At 39.8% G+C, this 18,791-nt stretch overlaps 1 protein-coding gene across 2 annotated transcripts in view; it reads right to left on the bottom strand.

Annotated features, from left to right (window-relative positions):
• Positions 1-18,791, bottom strand: part of PTPRT (protein tyrosine phosphatase receptor type T) — a 747,520-nt gene that overhangs the window by 72,669 nt on the left and 656,060 nt on the right. For both annotated transcript variants that reach the window (XM_043495677.1, XM_038369864.2), the window contains exon 16: positions 8,334-8,482. In XM_043495677.1, coding sequence (XP_043351612.1) covers positions 8,334-8,482 — 149 coding nt within the window. The remainder of the gene's footprint in view (positions 1-8,333; positions 8,483-18,791) is intronic.

Here is an 18,791-nt window from a genome sequence, read left to right as displayed (position 1 = left end):
GATTCCTAAAAGCAACTCCCAGAAATACAAGCCACCCAAAGTTGAGTGGACTACCAGTAGTAAAATAAGCCTGCTCACTAAATGTGATATATACATTCACTTATCAACTAAGACAGGAAGACACAATTTGAAGGCAATCTTTCTGTAGAAGAATGGAGGGATGGGTAGTTTTTACATGAGACATTTTGGAAGGAGATGAACTCTCTCCAGGAGTAGAACAGGACAGGAAAGCTAGGGGCTCCTGGTTTAGCATCAGATCCCTAAAGTGGCACCTCAGATTGGTCACAAAAGAGGCAGCTATCCTAAGTGTGCATCTTACAGAGTATGTGCTTTTGGGACTAATAAGCCCAGCAAGCATGGTAACTGTATCACACATGCCTGCTGTAGATCTAATAGCACACAAGTGGTGTTAGCTGCAGCTGGAGGATGGGCTCCTTGGATACGACTATGGGCGCCTATCTTCTCCCACTCAAGGGATGAGTTTCTCTGGGCAAGGATCAACAAATCATTTCCTTGCTAATCAAAACAGATCAAGGAAGGAGCAGGGATCAGCATTCATGTGGGGCACTCACTTTTTAGATAGTCAATTTATGGCGCTGGCTTATAAATGGGTCATCTTAAATGTGAATATTTATGGCAACAAATCATTTCTAAGGGCATTTTTTTGTAATCCTTTGTCATTTATTCCTATAGTGACAAATAATAACCTCATTTTCACTGTGAAGGGAAACAGACAAATACAAAATCTCAGTACATCAGAAAGATGCCAATAGAGTAAACAGAAATAACTATTCCATAATACAATAAAAGTAGATATAATTCAATATGCATCAAAGTAAATTTCAGATGCAATTTCTACATCTCTAGAGTAAACATTACTGACAAATTTATAAACACTGATCAAAATTTTTCCATGGGGTGAATATAAGTATTCACTAGTCTAGAGAATTTCAAGTGGAATTTCATGAAGTCTGCAGAATTGCCTACTAAACAGATTACATCACCCGTGAAAGCACCTGCAGTTCTCTCAATATAACACTTTTCTGTTGCTGTGTTGTTCATCAACATCTGCAGCTTATAACATACCAGCTGACATAATGGGGAGTAAGTGAACTGTCTCACAGATTGGTCTCCTGAAGTTCTTCACCTTAAGGATATAATGCATGCCTCTTTTTTGGGACTCCTACCCTGCTGTCTGGCTGTTATATTTTGCTACCCCTATTCATCCTCATGTGTTGTGTTAACTGGGAAATATCCACTTCTACAGAAGGGAAACTGAGGTGTAGAAAGGTTATGCGACTTTCTTAAGATCACACAGCAAGTCAGTAGCAAACTGGTGAGTGGAACGCAAGTTTTGTAAGATCCAGGAGCCTACGTGAAATCACTGGATCACACTGCTTTTGCATTAGTTCAGCATAAGAAACTTAGATACCTACGGATAGAAGCCGTATAAATATTTTAAGTAAATTTAACAAATACTTTTACTCATTTATGTTCAGTGAAACAGAGCAGAGTGGGTTTTACAGGCACAACTGATATGTACGTATTGCATGAAGCTCATCCAGATGAATTTCAACCCAATGCAGAGGGCCAGCACAAAGCACCACCTACACACTGTTTAAGCCCCCTAAGATGGTGCATGTACCTTGTACTGGGTCATTACACAGAGGTCAGTTTCACATCCACTTTAGAGATCTTTGAAAATCTTCCCCAAAATATGACATGGATTTTGCAGAGAATGTTTAGGAATAATTCAAAGGCAGCTGATATTGTGGCCTAATCAAACTTGCCAGCACCCCTTCATTCTGGGTATTCTTCTCTGTCTACTTGATGGTTTTGATGACACATAGCTTTATTTATTTATTTTAAATAATTTCCATTATCCTATAAGTCACTGTGTTATGTGCAGCAGGATGCACCCAACTGGAAGTAGAATTTGTACATGGGCACAAATAAGAATTAGATTTTGATGTCGTAATCTACTTCGAGTGCCAGTAAGTCTCAAGTCCCATTGGGTGTGTTTCCTTATAAGTGCACAAAGGAAAAACATAAGTGAGGTGTGAGCAGAGAATAAGCATGTCTGACTAGACATGGGATGAAAGATAACCCTTAACATCCTCTGGGGCACTTACCTATATACTCCTTTCATGACCTTGCTCTTGCTATTAGACAGGATAATTTTATGACCACACCAGAGCTCATTAATGCAAGACAGGGTTCCACTGTTCTTCTCATCATGCTCATTGCTTCTCACTTTGTACTTCTACATGCTCCTTGTGGGTGATGTATAGGTTTCAAAACCTGGATATTCAACTGAATGCCACTTTGCTTCCTAAATTAGATGCTTGAATAGTTAAACAAACCTTAACAAACTGTTAGCCTTTACACAAATACCTCATTTTTTAGTCATCTAATCCTTCTATGTCTAGGCCCAGCGGGTTGCCCTGGTGATGTAGCATTCACCTCTGGACCAGCCCTGCATTATCTAAGCTACTGTGACATTCCTTCATTGTGGTGTCAGAAAAGTGGTGCCTTTGTGAAGGACATATTATTAGTTCATCGGGTGGATGATGTGCTGCCTGCCCTGTCACATTGATGGGCCTGCCAGACTATATGAGATATCCCCTCAGTAATAACCCAGTGTGCACCTTGTTGGACACTTCACAGATGCTAGGGGATAATTTTAGCTCCCACCATGTCTGTTCTTCCTTGTCACTTCTTTTCAGCAGGACTCCTGCACTGAGCTGATACCTTGTGCTGTGTCTCACAGAGGGAAATGGCACTTTCAAGATGATCTTTCATACTAAGGAGCAGTCTCAAAATAAACAGACTCAATCAGTTACTTTCCCTGGGATTAGCATAAAACTTTCCTTTACACATTTGGACAATAAATAGAAGATGAATGGCCTGAGTCAACTCTGTATTATTCCAATATAATCCTGGAACAGCTGGAATAATACTACAGTCAGCCCAGCCTGTTGTATTTTTTCTTTCAACAAAGGTTTATTAATGCTCTCCTACGGGGCTGAGTAAACAGGTCAATTCTCTAAGTCCTTACCTAGTTAAACATCCCATTAATTTCAACAGGCATTACGCCCGCATAAGGGCTGTATGGTTAAACAACAACAATAAAAGGAGTAAGCAATCTAATAATAGCCCATCTTCTGCTGCTCTTTCAGCAGATTCTGCACTGCTTCTTCCAGTCCACTGGAGACAGCCCTTACTGAAACATAAATATTCTTGATAAAAGGGTACATAAAACAACTCTGTCCAAGGCAAAATTCAGCCTTGTCCAGACGGTCAGCACCTGTTCTGTGGAGCTAACCTGTCTCCTTGCTTGGGGACCATGTGCTACTAACCAGTGCATAGGATTTATGTTGGCCTCCTGCACAGGGCTAAGTTTCACCCCAAGAAGAAATATACTTAAGGAAATCCACTTTCTCGCTCATGTATGAAACTGATACTTTAAAGGTAGAACCCACTTTCCTAAGTATCATCTGGGAGCTTTAAAAACACTTGTATCTAGAGCACTGAGACTTAGTGTTGGGAAATGTGCATTTCTACAGAATGATGAAACATGAGCCCAAGAAATGAAATTACGCCAAATGTACCTTTTGCTGAAGAGCACGGCTATGTTCGGCTGAATCAGGTGGCACCACCTCGAATACAAACTTGCATTCAAAAAGCAAGTAGCTGCTTTGCTGCTGTATGAAATGCCAGGGTTGCTAAGGAAAATGCATCAGGATATGTTGTGACAATCCACTGTGATGTCTATGTAATGGCAAAAGAGTGTGGCAGCACAGATGCTGTAGTGGAGGTGCAGTTGGCTAAGTTACAGTGTTGTATCAGTTTAATATGGGACACGTCCAGTGGGTTGCTATCCTGCTGTTGGGTAGGGATGGATTTAATCTAATAAGACTTTTTTTCTCTATGATCATCAAAAGAATATTAAGGACCAGGTTTAAACTGACAAAAGCAAAAGCAAAAGCAAAGTTCAGGCGGACACTTGGGGCTAAAGGTAGAAGGAGAAAAGAGCAGAAACACTCGCCCAGCTGTCTCCACCTTTCCCCAAATCTACAAAACCCCACATTTGCAGGCACAGATGGGACAATTGCAAACCTAACTACCCATTTACATGCTCAATTAGTGGAACTGTGCATAGAAATGTTCTTCCTCCCAGGGGCAATAGGTGAAGGAACATATTGGTGGGTGAACCAGGGGCTAGGGAGTGCCATTTAAAGTGGGAGGGCCACATGGGGAATGGTTCTGCCCCCAGGGCTCTGATATGGGGGGTGCCAGCTCTTGCCCTCGGGGTTGGTTGTGTGCTGTCCCCATGGGTTGGGAGGCCCCATCTCCGAGAAGGGATCAGGTGTTGCCTCACAGGGGGTTGGATAGCAAACCTGCCCTACACTCACCCTGCAGCAGCTCATGTCCTGTGGAGCTGGCCTGTCTTCTCTCTCTGGACTGTCAGCTGTTGTTTCAGTGTGCAGGTGAGGCCCTTCCCCAATAATGCCTTGCCCTGTCCCACCCCTTTCTGTTGCTGCCAGATCACCTGCCTCCATCTGGGCTGTGGCAGGCCAAAAAATGGTTGGGCCAGGGTCCCGGGGGTCCCCCTGGCTTCAGAGTCTATGGGTGGAAGCTTTTGTGTCCTCTTCGGCAAATCAAGTCCCCTACCTTCTATTTTGAACATACACTGTTGGGCAGGGCTTACCCAAACAAGCTAGGTGCTTACCTACCATAAAGCATTAGTAGTCACCCCTTTTTGTGTTAGGCAAAAGAGGGGAAACATGTCTTTGGGGGCATGAGAGAGTGGGTACAAAAGACTGAAGCTCTCAAATTTCAGACATGCAATGTTTTGAAACCTAATAGTTATTGGAAAGATGGCAATGTAATTCTATTTGTGCTGCTTCAAAATAGCATGATTTAGTACAGGCCTCTACAGGTGTCTAAGTATTAACTTCTACTACGCCAATTTTTGAAAGGAGGATTTTTTTTCTCAACCATGTTATCCGAGCCAGAACCATAAATTACTTATTTTAGCATGGGTACTCAACTACACAGGGCACAATTTAGGTCTGTATCAACCAACCAGGATGCCTCAGTATCCTGAACTTGGCGAAAAAGAGTGTTGAGAGATTATGAACCCTTACTGATAATTAATTCTGATGGTTCTGAAAAAATCCAGCTCAATATTTACATGGAACTGTGCCAAAGAATAGGTATTGGCTAAACTTGCAATGATGTCAGACAAGTCGAGGACTCAGTGATTGTAAGCGATAAAAATCTTTAAGAAGGCTCTTTGCAAAATTAGTCACAATGCATTCTCTATAGCCACTTCTACAGATGAATGATTCTGCAGTTTTAATTGTTTTTTTTCAAAATACCCAAAAGTGATGAGACCATATTACAGACTCAATTCTTACCATATTTCATTTGCTGGCCAGAAATAGGTTTTAAGATTCACAACTGAGGGGAAAGCACTAAAAACTGGTAAATTTCCAATATTTGTATACTATCCATTAGGGTTGTCAAGCAATTAAAAAATTAATTGTGATTAATTGCACGATTTAAAAAATTGATTATGATTAATCGCATGGTTAAATAATAATAGAATACCATTTATTTAAATATTTGTGGATGTTTTCTACATTTTCAAATATATTGATTTCAATTATAATACAGAATACGAAGTATACTTTATAGTTTACAGTTATTTTTTATTACAAGTTTTGCACTGTAAAAAAACAAAAGAAACTGTATTTTCCAATTCACCTAATACATGTCCTGTAGTGCAATTTCTTTATCATGAAAGTTTAATTTACAAATGTAGAATTATGTACCAAAAAAACTGCATTCAAAAATAAAACAATGTAAAATTTAGAGCCTGCAAGTCCACTCAGTCCTATTTCTTGTTCAGGCAATCACTCAGACAAACAAGTTTGTTTACATTTACAGGAAATAATGCTGCCCACTTCTTATTTACAATGTCACCTGAATGTGAGAACAGGCATTCTCATGGCAATGTTATAGCCTTCATGCTTCAACCATCATTCCAGGGGACATGCATCCATGCTGATGACGGGTTCTGCTCAATAACAATCCAAAGCAAATGTGGACCAATGCATGTTCATTTGCCATGCATCAGATGCCACCAGCACAAAGTTGATTTTCTTTTTTGGTGGTTCGGGTTCTGTAGTTTCCGCATTGGAGTGTTGCTCTTTTAAGACTTCTGAAAGCATGCTCCACACCTCATCCCTCTCAGATTTTGGAAGGCACTTTAGATTCTTAAACTTTGGGTTGAGTGCTGTAGCTATCTTTAGAAATCTCACATTGGTACCTTCTTTGTGTTTTGTCAGATCTACAGTGAATGTGTTCTTAAAATGAACATGTGCTGGGTCATCATCCGAGACTGCTATAACATGAACTGTAGGGCAGAATGCCGTAAAACAGAGCAGAGGACATACAATTCTCCCCCAAGGAGTTCAGTCACAAATTTAATTGACATATTATTTTTTCACGAGCATCATCAGCATGGAAGCATGTCCTCTGGAATGGTGACTGAAGCATGAAGGGGTATACAAATGTTTAGCATATCTGGCACTTGAATACCTTTCAATGCCAGCTACAAAAGTGCCATGCAAATGCCTGTTCTCACTTTCTGGTGACATTGTAAATAAGAAGAGGGTAGCATTATCTCCTGTAAATGTAAACAAACTTGCTTGTCTTAGCGATTGGCCAAACAAGAAGTAGGACTGGGTGGACTTGTAGACTCTGAAATTTTACATTGTTTTATTTTTGAGTGCCATTATGTAACAAAACAAATCTACATTTGTAAGTTGCACTTTCACAACAAGGAGACTGCACTACGGTACTTGTATGAGGTGAATTGAAAAATGCTATTTCTTTTGTTTATCACTTTTACAGTGCCAATATTTGTCATAAAAATATACACTTTTATTTCAACTACAACATAGAATACAATATATATTTAACGCAGAAAAACATCCATAATATTTAATAAATTTCAATTGATATTCTATTGTTTAACAGTGTGATTAAAACTGCAATTAATTACAATTAATTTTTTTAATCTTGATTAATTTTTGAGTTAATCATCTGAGTTAACTGCAATTGACAGCCCTACTATCCATCTTACTAAGATGGCTATCACCAAGATATCCTCTCCTTGCCTGATTTACAAAGATGCTCAGCTCCATCAAGACCCTTTGACTTCAGTGTAAGATAGAGGTAGTCATCTTCTTTGAGAAATCAGGTCATCTACTCAAGTGAATATTAGTATTGGAGAAGCACTGCATTGCCTGCTTTGGAGTCTGAAGTCCTCTATTTATTGCAGGTATATTACAGACGGTGTCAGTGCAGGCAAATATGACCTGACCTGGACAGACCACAGTTGTGGGTGAAAGAGTAATTGTCTCTCCAGCCTGTTCAGTCTGAGACTGCAAAAAAAGAGTGTCAAACATAGACTTTTTGTTGTTGTTGGTAATGTGGTCACTTGTTCTGTAAGAACTAGAGGGAGATCACTAAAACATTCCACTTAGGTTACTGAAGAATTATCAGACAGTTTCAGTGGCTGGTTGGTACCCAAACTGGACCCTATTCAAATTAATAGGCCAAAGGTCAAAGATTTTAAATGACATTCCTAACACAAAACTTGAAATTTAAGTTTTTAAGAATTTAAGAACAAGAGTTTTTGGACATGCCATGGTTTCGCCTGCAACCATTGCTTCTGAAAAGTGTTTGCTTATCATGCTTTGCATCTATATAGAGCTTTCCATCTAAATGGCTCAGCATGGTTTACTAACATCAACTAACTAAAGTTTACTGCACACTTATGAGGAATGGAATGAGGAAAAGAGAGCAAAACCCAGACCTCCTTAGTCCCAACTCTTTTCCTTAACTTCAAGATCAGCCTTTCTCCAACAACAATTTAGTGCAGCAGAAACTGTTTCACTCTCAGAGGTCTACTTGGGGATTTGATCTCAATATCCCAACATGAGCAAGAATTATTCCACTAGACCAAACAGCCATTCCCCTTATTCATCATGTGATATAATTATTTAAATATCTCTTGTAAATTTTCCCAAGTAGATTTAGAGTCAGAGGGAGTCCTCTCCACCTGTCTGACATTTAACTTGGGGCAGTCACAGAGAAATCTCAGATTGGAGTGTCAGACCTCTTTCTAGCAGCACTCCACCATTAACTGTACCCTTTTCATTTTTAATACTTACATCTTGTGCCCATGGAAATAGATCCTTTTAAGTATCTACAGCTCTCAAAAAGGGAGGTATCCATTGCAAGCAAGTTAAACTTACTGAATCCATTAACATCTTGACAGCTGGAAGAAAAAGCTTCTTCGTTGTGAACTGCACTGAGTTTGGTGGTGTTCTTGTCTGAAGTAGCAACGGGACCCATCTCTCTCTGAGTGCTGCTTTGAGTCTCCTTCTGCTTCTTTGCTAGTTTCCTTTAAGGTGTTTTGAAGAGGGGAGAAATCATGGTCAGTTTCTTTCATTAACATCAAAGCAAAAGAGAGAAAAAATATCCTTTTTACCTTTTCTTCTTGGACTGACATATAGGACTCATTGCAAAGGGCAAGAAAGTGAAAGATTCAGCTTTAAAATAGCTGAAGGGAGTGTGATAAATGCAGAGATGTAAGCCTTTGAAACTACATACAACACATCCCATAGTAAACATTAGCAAAGGAGAGACTGATCTTACTCAAACCAACAATATAGTTACAAGGGCAATCTAATACCGCCTCTGGAACTGATGTCAGTCATTCCAAGGAAGAACAGAAGGCATCAAAATGGGGCAATGGTTTGTGCAGTTCCATATGGGGACAGGGGGTTGCCAGAATCCATGTTAGGTGGGCACCTAAATCCAGTCTGGAATTTCCCTTTGATTGTCCCCACTGAAAAGTGGGACTTAACATGAAGTCCACATTAGTGTCCGATAGGCAGAGGAGGAGTTTCTTTGTGCAGGTAGAATAGTGAGGAAAGGAACCTGTATTGGACTTAAGTACCCACCTGAAATGGGCTCAGGACAAGACAGACATTAAATAATGTGACCTGTGAGAGGTAGAAGACATTTTAAAAATCACTATCTCCAGCTATGTCTATGGTACCATAGTGTCTGTATCTTTTCTGAGTCAAGGAGATGACCAAGCCACTGGCATAAAGTGAACTACCGCCAGCTCTGAACACTCAGTGACAAACCCATAAGAACATAAGAATGGCCCTACTGGATCAGACCAAAGGTCCATCTAGCCCAGTATCCTGTCTTCCAACAGTGGCTAGTGCCAGGTGCCCCAGAGGAAGTGAACCTAACAAGTAATGATCAAGTGATCTCTCTCCTGACATCCATCTCCGCCCTCTGACAAACAGAGGTTAGGGACACTATTCCTTACCCATCCTGGCTAATAGCCATTAATGGACTTAACCTCCATGAATTTATCTACTTCTCTTTTAAACCCTGTTATAGTCCTAGCCTTCACAACCTCCTCAGGCAAGGAGTTCCACGGGTTGACTGTGCACTGAGTGAAGAACTTCCTTTTATTTGTTTTAAACCTGCTGCCCATTAATTTCATTTGGTGACCCCAGTTCTTGTGATATGAGAAGGAGTAAACAATACTTCCTTATCTACTTTCTCCACACCAGTCATGATTTTATAGACCTCAATCATATCTCCCCTTAGCCATCTCTTTTCCAACCTGAAAAGTCCCAGTCTTATTAATCTCACCTCATACAGCAGCCGTTCCATATCCCTAATAATTTTTGTTGCCCTTTTCTGAACCTTTTCCAATTCCAATATATCTTTTTTGAGATAGGGCAACCACATCTGCACACAGTATTCAAGATGTGGGCATACCATGGATTTATACAGAGGCAACATGATATTTTCTGTCCTATTATCTATCCCTTTCTTAATTATTCCCAGCATTCTGTTCCTTTTTTTGACTGCTGCTGCACACTGAGTGGATGTTTTCAGAGAACTAGCCACAATGACTCCAAGATCTCTTTCTTGAGTGGTAACAGCTAATTTAGACCCCATCATTTTATATATATTGTTGGGATTATGCTTTCCAATGTGCATTACTTTGCATTTATCAACATTAAATTTCATCTGCCATTTTGTTGCCCAGTCACCCAGTTTTGAGAGATCCTTTTGTGGCTCTTCACAGTCTGCCTGGGTCTTAACTATCTTTAGTAATTTTGTATCATCTGCAAATTTTACCACCTCACCGTTTACCCCTTTTTACAGATCATTTATGAATATGTTGAATAGGACTGGTCCCAGAACAGATCCCTGGGGAACACCAGTATTTACCTCTCTCCATTCTGAAAACTGACCATTTATACGTACCCTTTGTTTCCTATCTTTTAACCAGTTACCAATCCATGAGAGCACCTTCCCTCTTATCCTGTGGCAGCTTACTTTGCATAAGAGCCTTTGAGGGATCTTGTCAAAAGCTTTCTGAAAATCTAAGTACACTATATCCAGGGGATCCCATTGGTCCACATGCTTGTTGACCCCTCAAAGAATTCTAGTATATTGTGGAGGCATGGTTTCCCTTTACTAAAACCATGTTGACTCTTCCTCAACAAATTATGTTCATCTATATGTCTGACAATATTCTTTATTCTAGTTTCAACCAGTTTGCCCAGTACTGACGCAAATTGCCGGGATCACCCCGAAGCCCTTTTTAAAAATTGGCATCACATTAGCTATCCTCCAGTCATCTGGTACAGAAGCTGATTTAAATGATAGGTTACAGACTACAGTTAGTGGTTCTGCAATTTCACATTTGAATTCCTTCAGAACTCTTGGGTGAATATCATCTGGTCCTGGTGACTTACTGCTGTTTAATTTATCAGTTTCTTCCAAAACCTCCTCTAACGATACCTCAATCTGGGACAGTTCCTCAGATCTGTCACCTAAAAAGAATGTCTCAGGTTTGGGAATCTCCCTCACATCCTCAGCTGTGAAGACCGATGCAAAGAATTCATTTAGTTTCTCCGCAATGAACTTATCGTCCTTGAGTGCTCCTTTAGCGCCTTGATCGTCCAGTGGCCCCAGTGGTTGTTTAGCAGGCTTCCTGCTTCTGATGTACTTAAAAAAATTTGCTATTACTTTTTTCAGTCTTTGGCTAACTATTCCTCAAATCCTTTTTTGGCCTTCCTAATTGTATTTTTACACTTCTTTTGCCAGTGTTTATGCTTCTTTCTATTTTCCTCACTAGGATTTAACTTCCACTTTCTAAAGGTTACCTTTTTGCCTCTCACTCCTTCTTTTACTTTGTTGTTTAGCCACGGTGGCTCTTTTTTGGTTCTGTTACTATATTTTTTTAATTTGGGGTATACATTTAAGTTGAGCCTTTATTATGGTGTCTTTAAAAAGTTTCCACGCAGCTATCAGAGATTTCACTTTTGGCACTGTACCCCTTTAATTTCTGTTTAACTAACCTCATTTTGTGTAGTTCCCCTTTCTGAAATTAAATGCTACAGTGTTGGACCACTGTGGTGTTTTTTCCTGCCACAGGGATATTAAATTTAATTATATATGGTCACTATTACCAAGAACCCATGAACACAAGGCCCACTCTCTTGCTCTCACGTCCAACAATAAGAAAATGAAGAAGAGGACGGAGAAGGAAGAAAGTGACCAGCTAAGCTTCTACTGACATTTGCCTGTTCTATGCTTCATTCATATCAGAGAGTAAAACTATTTAAAAATGAATACATGACATTCTACAACCATCAGCTTTAAAAGATGCACTACAAATCCCATAGATAAGCAAATAAAACAAAATAAAAAAGAGAAAGAAAGATTACCATAAGTAGGGGCTTTAGAGTTCTTTTTTCCTCTACAGAAGAAATCCTAACAACTAAATTATTATGTGAAGAGGTTTTTCTTCACTGATTTCCTTATGATAAAAAGGTGCGTGACTGGTTTCTCTCCCCTGCCCCCCTCTTTTTGACTAAATAAACATTCATTTGAATCTTAGAACCATATCTTCTGCTACATGTTTCAATTAGCCATGTTTACTTCACAGGGAATAAAGTTGGAGTGGCATTTACTGCACTAAGGGATCACAAATGCTCAAGACTCTCACATGAGTCTATGCTCTGTAGACCAGTTAATAAACTCATGTGCAGGGAGAGGATGGGAGTGACACTAAAACCTAGATCTGTGAAACTATAACCCTCATGACATCTGTGCAGCCCAATCCAGGATAGCTGCATTTATGTGAAAAAGGTCAATGCAAAATTTTGAATAAATTTTGGATTGTGAAATTCCTGCCAGCTCCTTGGATTTTTTTTTTAATTATTCACCTGGTGTACAATCAAAACAACAAACCATTGGCAATGTTGGTTGTAGTGAAAAACTTCAATCTGACCCCTGTAACTCTTTCAATACAATAATCCAGATGTGGGGGGTTTTATTTACAGATTTTTTCCCCAGTTGAGGTCTAGTTTTAGACAAAGAGCATTGCTGCCTCTCAGCCAGAAAAAAAAATATTTTTTCATTCTTTAAATGTGTACATCACATAATCATTTGTTTCACTTTTGCTCAATCATAGAATAATGCTATTTAGAATGTTCTTATATTACACAAGGGAAAACTGTGTCTGTCTTCCTCCAGTGGTTGGACCACATCAAAGACTTTGCTACTTTGGCTACAAGCTAATACTTCCTCCTTTAGCTCAGGCAGTAGAGAATCAGCCTTTTACATTTAGAGGTCCTGGGTTCAAACTTTAATGATATGTCTGGTTGGGTCATCTGCACAATGGCAAAGCACTTACTGCAATAAAGCCTCACAGCACCTGTGTGATGCATAGATCTTCATTTTATAGAAGTGAGAAACTGAGGCACAGAGGTTGCATGACTTGCCCAACATCACTCAACAAGCCTGTGGCAGAACCAGAACAACCCAGGTTGCCTATCTTCCCAGCTCTATCAAACTCTTTCAATAAAGTCTCTCACTTACAGTAAGCACTCTACAGTAACTTGAAAAATAGTAATTCAGTGCTCTGTTATGAGGAAGCTCATATCTTGATAATTAATGAAATTAAAAGCTGTGCCTATTGTGATATAGGTCAATGCTAACACACAGCTGAATTTACTAATTGTAGTATGTGGGCATGTGGACCCTCTGTTTTTGTTTACCTTGTTACCCTATACTCTGCTATACCGTCTGTAGCAACATTAACCTTATAATTTATTAACCCTGGTATGGAGTTATGTTAATCCTTTGGATTTGCTAATAATAGTGTGTGGCTATGAGAGTTGTTTGGCAACAGGAACTATGATTTCTCAGTGGGAAACGCTAATCCCAAATACATAAGTCTTTAATAACAAGCACTCTGGACTACTGGGGCGAACCATTACCGATTCCCATTATTGAAGCTTAAAAGTGGTGAGTCAACAAGGGCAAAAATTCCTTATTAATTCCAGATTAAATTATTCCTGGCAATAATTGCCTAGAAGTCCCACTGCTAGATGTCTTTTGAGACAGGCCAATAAGCTACAAAGAGTTGGAACTGGCAAACTTGTTTTCCTTTTCAGTGAATGAACAATAGTGTTTCTGAATGGTCTGTGCAGAAAGGAAACTAGGGTCCCCAAGGAACGCTGATGGAAGCCCTATGTAAAGCAATTCTACAGGAGACACAGAGGGCCCTAAAATACTGACTTGAGCAGTTGAAAGAAAAGGATGGTATATATTTAGTGTTCCCAACCTATCTTAAGTCACCGAAGCAGAACAAGGAAGTGGCAGCCTCTCCTCGTAGGAAGCCCAGAGGTGGTTTAGCTAAAGATGTGGCAAATTAGGATACAGGTGTATTGGGAGAACTGTGGGGTGGGTGTGGGGAAGTTGTACAGAATCTGACAGTTTAAAAATGGTGAGTCAACAAGGGCAAGAATTCCTTATTAATTCCAGATTAAATTATTCCTGGCAAAAATGTATTGCGGGGTATAGCTCTTACAAGGGGATCTTAGCCTCCCTCGCAATCAAGAGCACAAAATTCACAGAACAAACAAAGAGAGGGGAAGGAGAGAGAGATGTTCTCTTTTGAGGATTTTGGAGCTAAGCTTTCGAGGGGCTCCTTGTTGCCACCTCTCCTTCTTTCTCAATTGTGTGTCTGGACAGAATAGCAGCTCGGGAATAGACCTAGTCAGTCCTCACTATCATTGCAATTAGAACAAGAGAATCATATAGGGTTAGAGGGGCCCACAAGGGTCATCTAGTCTAACCCTCTGCCAAGATGCAGGATTTGTTGTGTCTAAAGCATCCAAGACAGATGGCTACCCAGCCTCTTTTTGAAAACCTCCAGTAAAAGAGCTTCCATGACTTCCTGAGGCAATTTGTTCCATTGTCCTACTGTTCTTACAGTTAGGAAGCTTTTCCTGAGGTTTAATCTAAATTTGCTCTGCTGTAGCTTGAACCCATTGCCTCTTGTCCTGCCCTCTCTGGCAAGAGAAAACAATTTTTCTCCATTTTTATGGCAGCCTTTCAAGTATTTGAGGACTGCTGTCATGTCCCCCATTAATATCCTCTTTTCTAAACTAAGCATACCCAGTTCTTCAGCCTTTGCTCATAGGGCTAGCATTGCATCCCTCTGATCATCTTTGTCGCTCACCTCTGGATCCTTTCCATTTTTTCTACATTATTTTTATACATTGGTGACCAAAATTGGACACAGTTCTCTGGTTGAGGACTACCCAGAGCCTCCCGTTACTTACACGCTATGCCTCTATTAATGCATCCCAAAATTGCGTTTGCTTTTTTTGCAACAGCATCGCATTGTTGACTCATGTGGAGGATGTGATCCACCACAACTCCAAGATCCTTCTCAGGAGTGCTGCCACCAAGCCAGTTATCTCCCATTCTGTATTTGTTCATTTGGTTTGCCTTCCTGAAGTGTAGCACCTTACATTTGTGTCTGTTGGATTTCATTTTATTGTCTATAGCTCAGTTCTCCAATTTCTCAAGCTCCTTTTGAGTGTTATCTCTATCCTCCAAAGTCAATGAATACAAGAATTACAAAACATCAAATGATTTTAGCACATGCTAAAGTGTGAGGGATGTAACTTAACCAACAGTTGGGTAGTGGTTTATCTGCCAATATGTCGAGATGTCTTTGCAACTGTAAAAGTGTTTATCTGAAAATGCTCTGATTCTAAATACAGAGCTCTTGAAATGATCTCCCTGAATCACTGACAGGTCTTATCAGTGACAAAGTGCCTGCTCTCCTCACTGACCAGCTTCCCATCCGCGAAACCGCTGGAACGTCCAGATAAAATTCTATCAGCGCATTAGTGTCAATCATGGTTGGACTGCGGGCTGTCGAGAATGTGTAACCAGCATCAAACTGCACAGTCTGTCACTAGGCATTGAGAAGAAGCTTTTTGTCTCATGCATTATGCAGTTGAAAAAGGAAAAAAAATAACTGGACAGATACTTGGAGGAAAAGACTGATACAGTCAACATGTGATGAAATGATTGAAATGTCAAAGTGTCAATAAGGAGGAATTAATGGCTGCTTTACTTTTAAGTACAAGGAAAATGTGCCAAGAAGAAAACAAGAATTCACAGAGGCAGTTTGTCAGGCTGCTCTTTCAGGTTCAGGAGAGAGGATTTATTTAAAAAATATGGAACAAAGCATGTGCATGGGCACTCTACATGGTGGGGAGGTGAGGAATAATGCTCAAAGGTGGAACTACCAGGCAGAATGAAATTATCTGCCCTGAACAAAATGGATGGACACTGGGGACGGTCCAACTGGTTATAGTAAACCGAGAATTTCTCTGTTAGTCTTGATCCAGACTCAAACTGAACTTTGAAATTTGAAAAGTGGGGTTAGTTTGGTTTCGCCATCATTTTGAGCTTCTAGTGGAGATTAGAAGTGCAAATGCTGAAATGCCACAGGAAAATTTTTGTCACAGGATTTCCAGTTTAAAAGCCAGATCATGGAAGTAGGGGTACACTCTACTTATTACCGTGAGTAACCCCACTGAAGTCAAGCACCATGCCCAGTGATCAGTGTTTGTGGGCTCAAATCCCAATTTTACACAGCTTTGTGAGGAGGCATGCTCTCACCCTATTAAGGAGGAAGCTAATGAGCTCTTCTGGGCTCAGCTAACACATACCAGACAGAACTGCAGGGCTTGCTCTGCCTGGAGGAAAGAAGCTTAAAAAAAAGAGAGCCTGCTACAAGACAACTGGTTACAAGGTGGGATCAATGAGGAGAGAGTCAGTCATGGACTCTGCTGTCCCAGAGACTGCTGAACCAGGCACAGAATGGAGGTTACAAAAACAGGGTGGTGGAGGTCTAAAGATGGACTCCAACCCTGATCAGGGCCCTAAAAGGCATACAGACAAGACAGGCCCCAAAGGGGTGACTAAGAGAATGCCCAGGAGTCCGAGTGCTTTCTTTTTCCTTTGATCCCCCCTGACCTCGAGGAGGCGAAAGAATTTTTTTTTTGTTTGGAGAGACTCAGATATACCCTGAGCAGGGGTAGGACTCTGCAAGAACCAGAGAAGGGAAGCAACCCAAACGGTGGTCTCAAGGAGTTACCACCTACTACAAGCCTCAAACTCTTCTCTAAGTTTTTGCTGCAATTTTGCATGGAGGATTATTTATGCACCTTAAAGGTGGAGTCTTCATATAGGAACAGAACTTTCACATATAGATAGATGCCTTGTTTACATGATTTGCACTCAGCATCTAACTACTCAATCTGTGCACGTAAATCCAGGACACTCAACCCTCTTGCCACCAGAAAACAAAACACGTTCTAAAAAACAAATTGCATCCCAAATGCCTAAGTACAAAACATTGGATATTAGAAATGTAAAAGTCCTGATGTCTAATAGATAACACATCACAAAACATAATGTGAATTAAACATAGATATGTGTGTGCACTACACTATAAGCAGGACATACATCATTTATTGCAGTATTTACACAAATGCAATTATTAAATTATAAATATTTACAAAAAATAATATTACGGTATTGACCCAGGGTCTAAATCAAGTCTAGAACTCTACAGTATAAGGTGCTGTACAAACAGAATAGAGATAATACTTGCCCTAGAGCATATATAGAAGCTGTTCTTGTATATGCAGTATTCTTCTATTATGCACTTTTGGGGGCCCTACATTACTCAAAGCTCACTTAGTCCTTACTCAGGCAAAACTCCCACTTGCTCATAAGTTCTCCAGAGAAGGGACTGTCATTATTATGTGTTTCCACAGAGTTCACACAGCATAGTGCTCACCACAGTGGGCCTCAACCCCAATGCTGGCTTAGGTGCTACCACAATATAAATGTGAAATAATACTACTGGGAATTTGCCTGAGTAAAGACTGCATAAAAACTGCAGGCCAAATTCTGCCACCTTTACTCATACAATAAAGTATTACTCAACTACTCAACATGAGGAAGGGCGGCAGAATGTAGCACTAAGTCAGAACAATCTCAGGGTTTAGCTCTTTTTTATATTTTAAAAAAATATATTCATTAGTCATTTGCAAATGCTGCATCAGATTCTTGCCCAAATTTCCTAGTGACTTCATTAGTCACTGGGCTCCCTAAAAGTATTTACAAACAGAACGGCATCCACTTTATAAAACAGTCAAGTGCATGAGCAATATTGGAAAGAACAAAATGCTGGTGTAAAACCAACATCCCACAAACATGCAATAAATAAAATAGGGCACCTGTTGACTAGGAAAACATTTTATTTACCCTCATTAGGATGGCATAATCATGACCCTAGTCTTCCTGCAACTAATGGGAAATTGGTTTACTCTCTGAAGACTCTTATTCTGCAGTTTGGCCTGTGCAGGTAGATCCCTGAATCCATGGAGATACATGTATGTGGGAGCATGTGTTATAGACAAATACATCCAAAAATGCAATTGCTGTTTTAATTCTTTCCACATGCCCCACAAAAGTTGGAAATAAATTCAGCACATAAACACTGCTATTTTCAAAATCGTTGGTAAAAATTTATCCTAATGCCTTCAGTGGAATCACGACTTTAAAAAAACCCCACACTCCTAGCTCAATTACTGCAACTATTACCCTACATTTCAAATTACAATGGGAGTTTAAAGGGCTGAGCCCCCAGCAGAAGGTGCTCAGCACTTTTTCTGAATCAGGAGTAAATGAAAGCTACTTATCTGCTGCTGAGTTTCTCTTTAACTGCAGAAAACAACAAAGTACGCTATCTGGGTGATATTATCACATGCATGCATCTATCACAAGAAATACTTCCCATCAAGTCTGACATCACTGCCAATCAAATTTCATCCTGCAGCTATTACCTAGGTAACACACTACACGCAATCACTGGAAAGAAGACTCAACAAAATCAACACCTTTATTCTTTTCACTAGTTTGGGTATAAATAAAACCTTTATGAAAGTTGTGCAATGAAAACTACTGAATGATGAATAAATGATTAAAGCAGGTGCCTGGTATTAAATGCAAAACCTACATTAATGCAATATTAAGACTGTTTAGCTAAAATGGTAGAAAGTAAAAAAATGAAAAATGTAGGGCTTCTACTGCAATGTTAACTAAGCTACATGATACCCCTCAGGTATGTTGTGGTATATATTCAAAAACAAACAGCACAACAGTACATTATATATTTAACAAGACCAGAAAAAATACTACATATATGCAGTGTGACAGAGCTAGCAATGCTATAAGAAACTTGAGACAAATTCTTCTAATTTATATGACTATAAATCCAGAGTAAC

Source organism: Dermochelys coriacea, chromosome 13 (assembly GCF_009764565.3).
Source record: "Dermochelys coriacea isolate rDerCor1 chromosome 13, rDerCor1.pri.v4, whole genome shotgun sequence".
Classification (NCBI taxonomy): domain Eukaryota; kingdom Metazoa; phylum Chordata; order Testudines; family Dermochelyidae; genus Dermochelys; species Dermochelys coriacea.
This window is presented reverse-complemented; position numbering and strand designations above follow the sequence as displayed.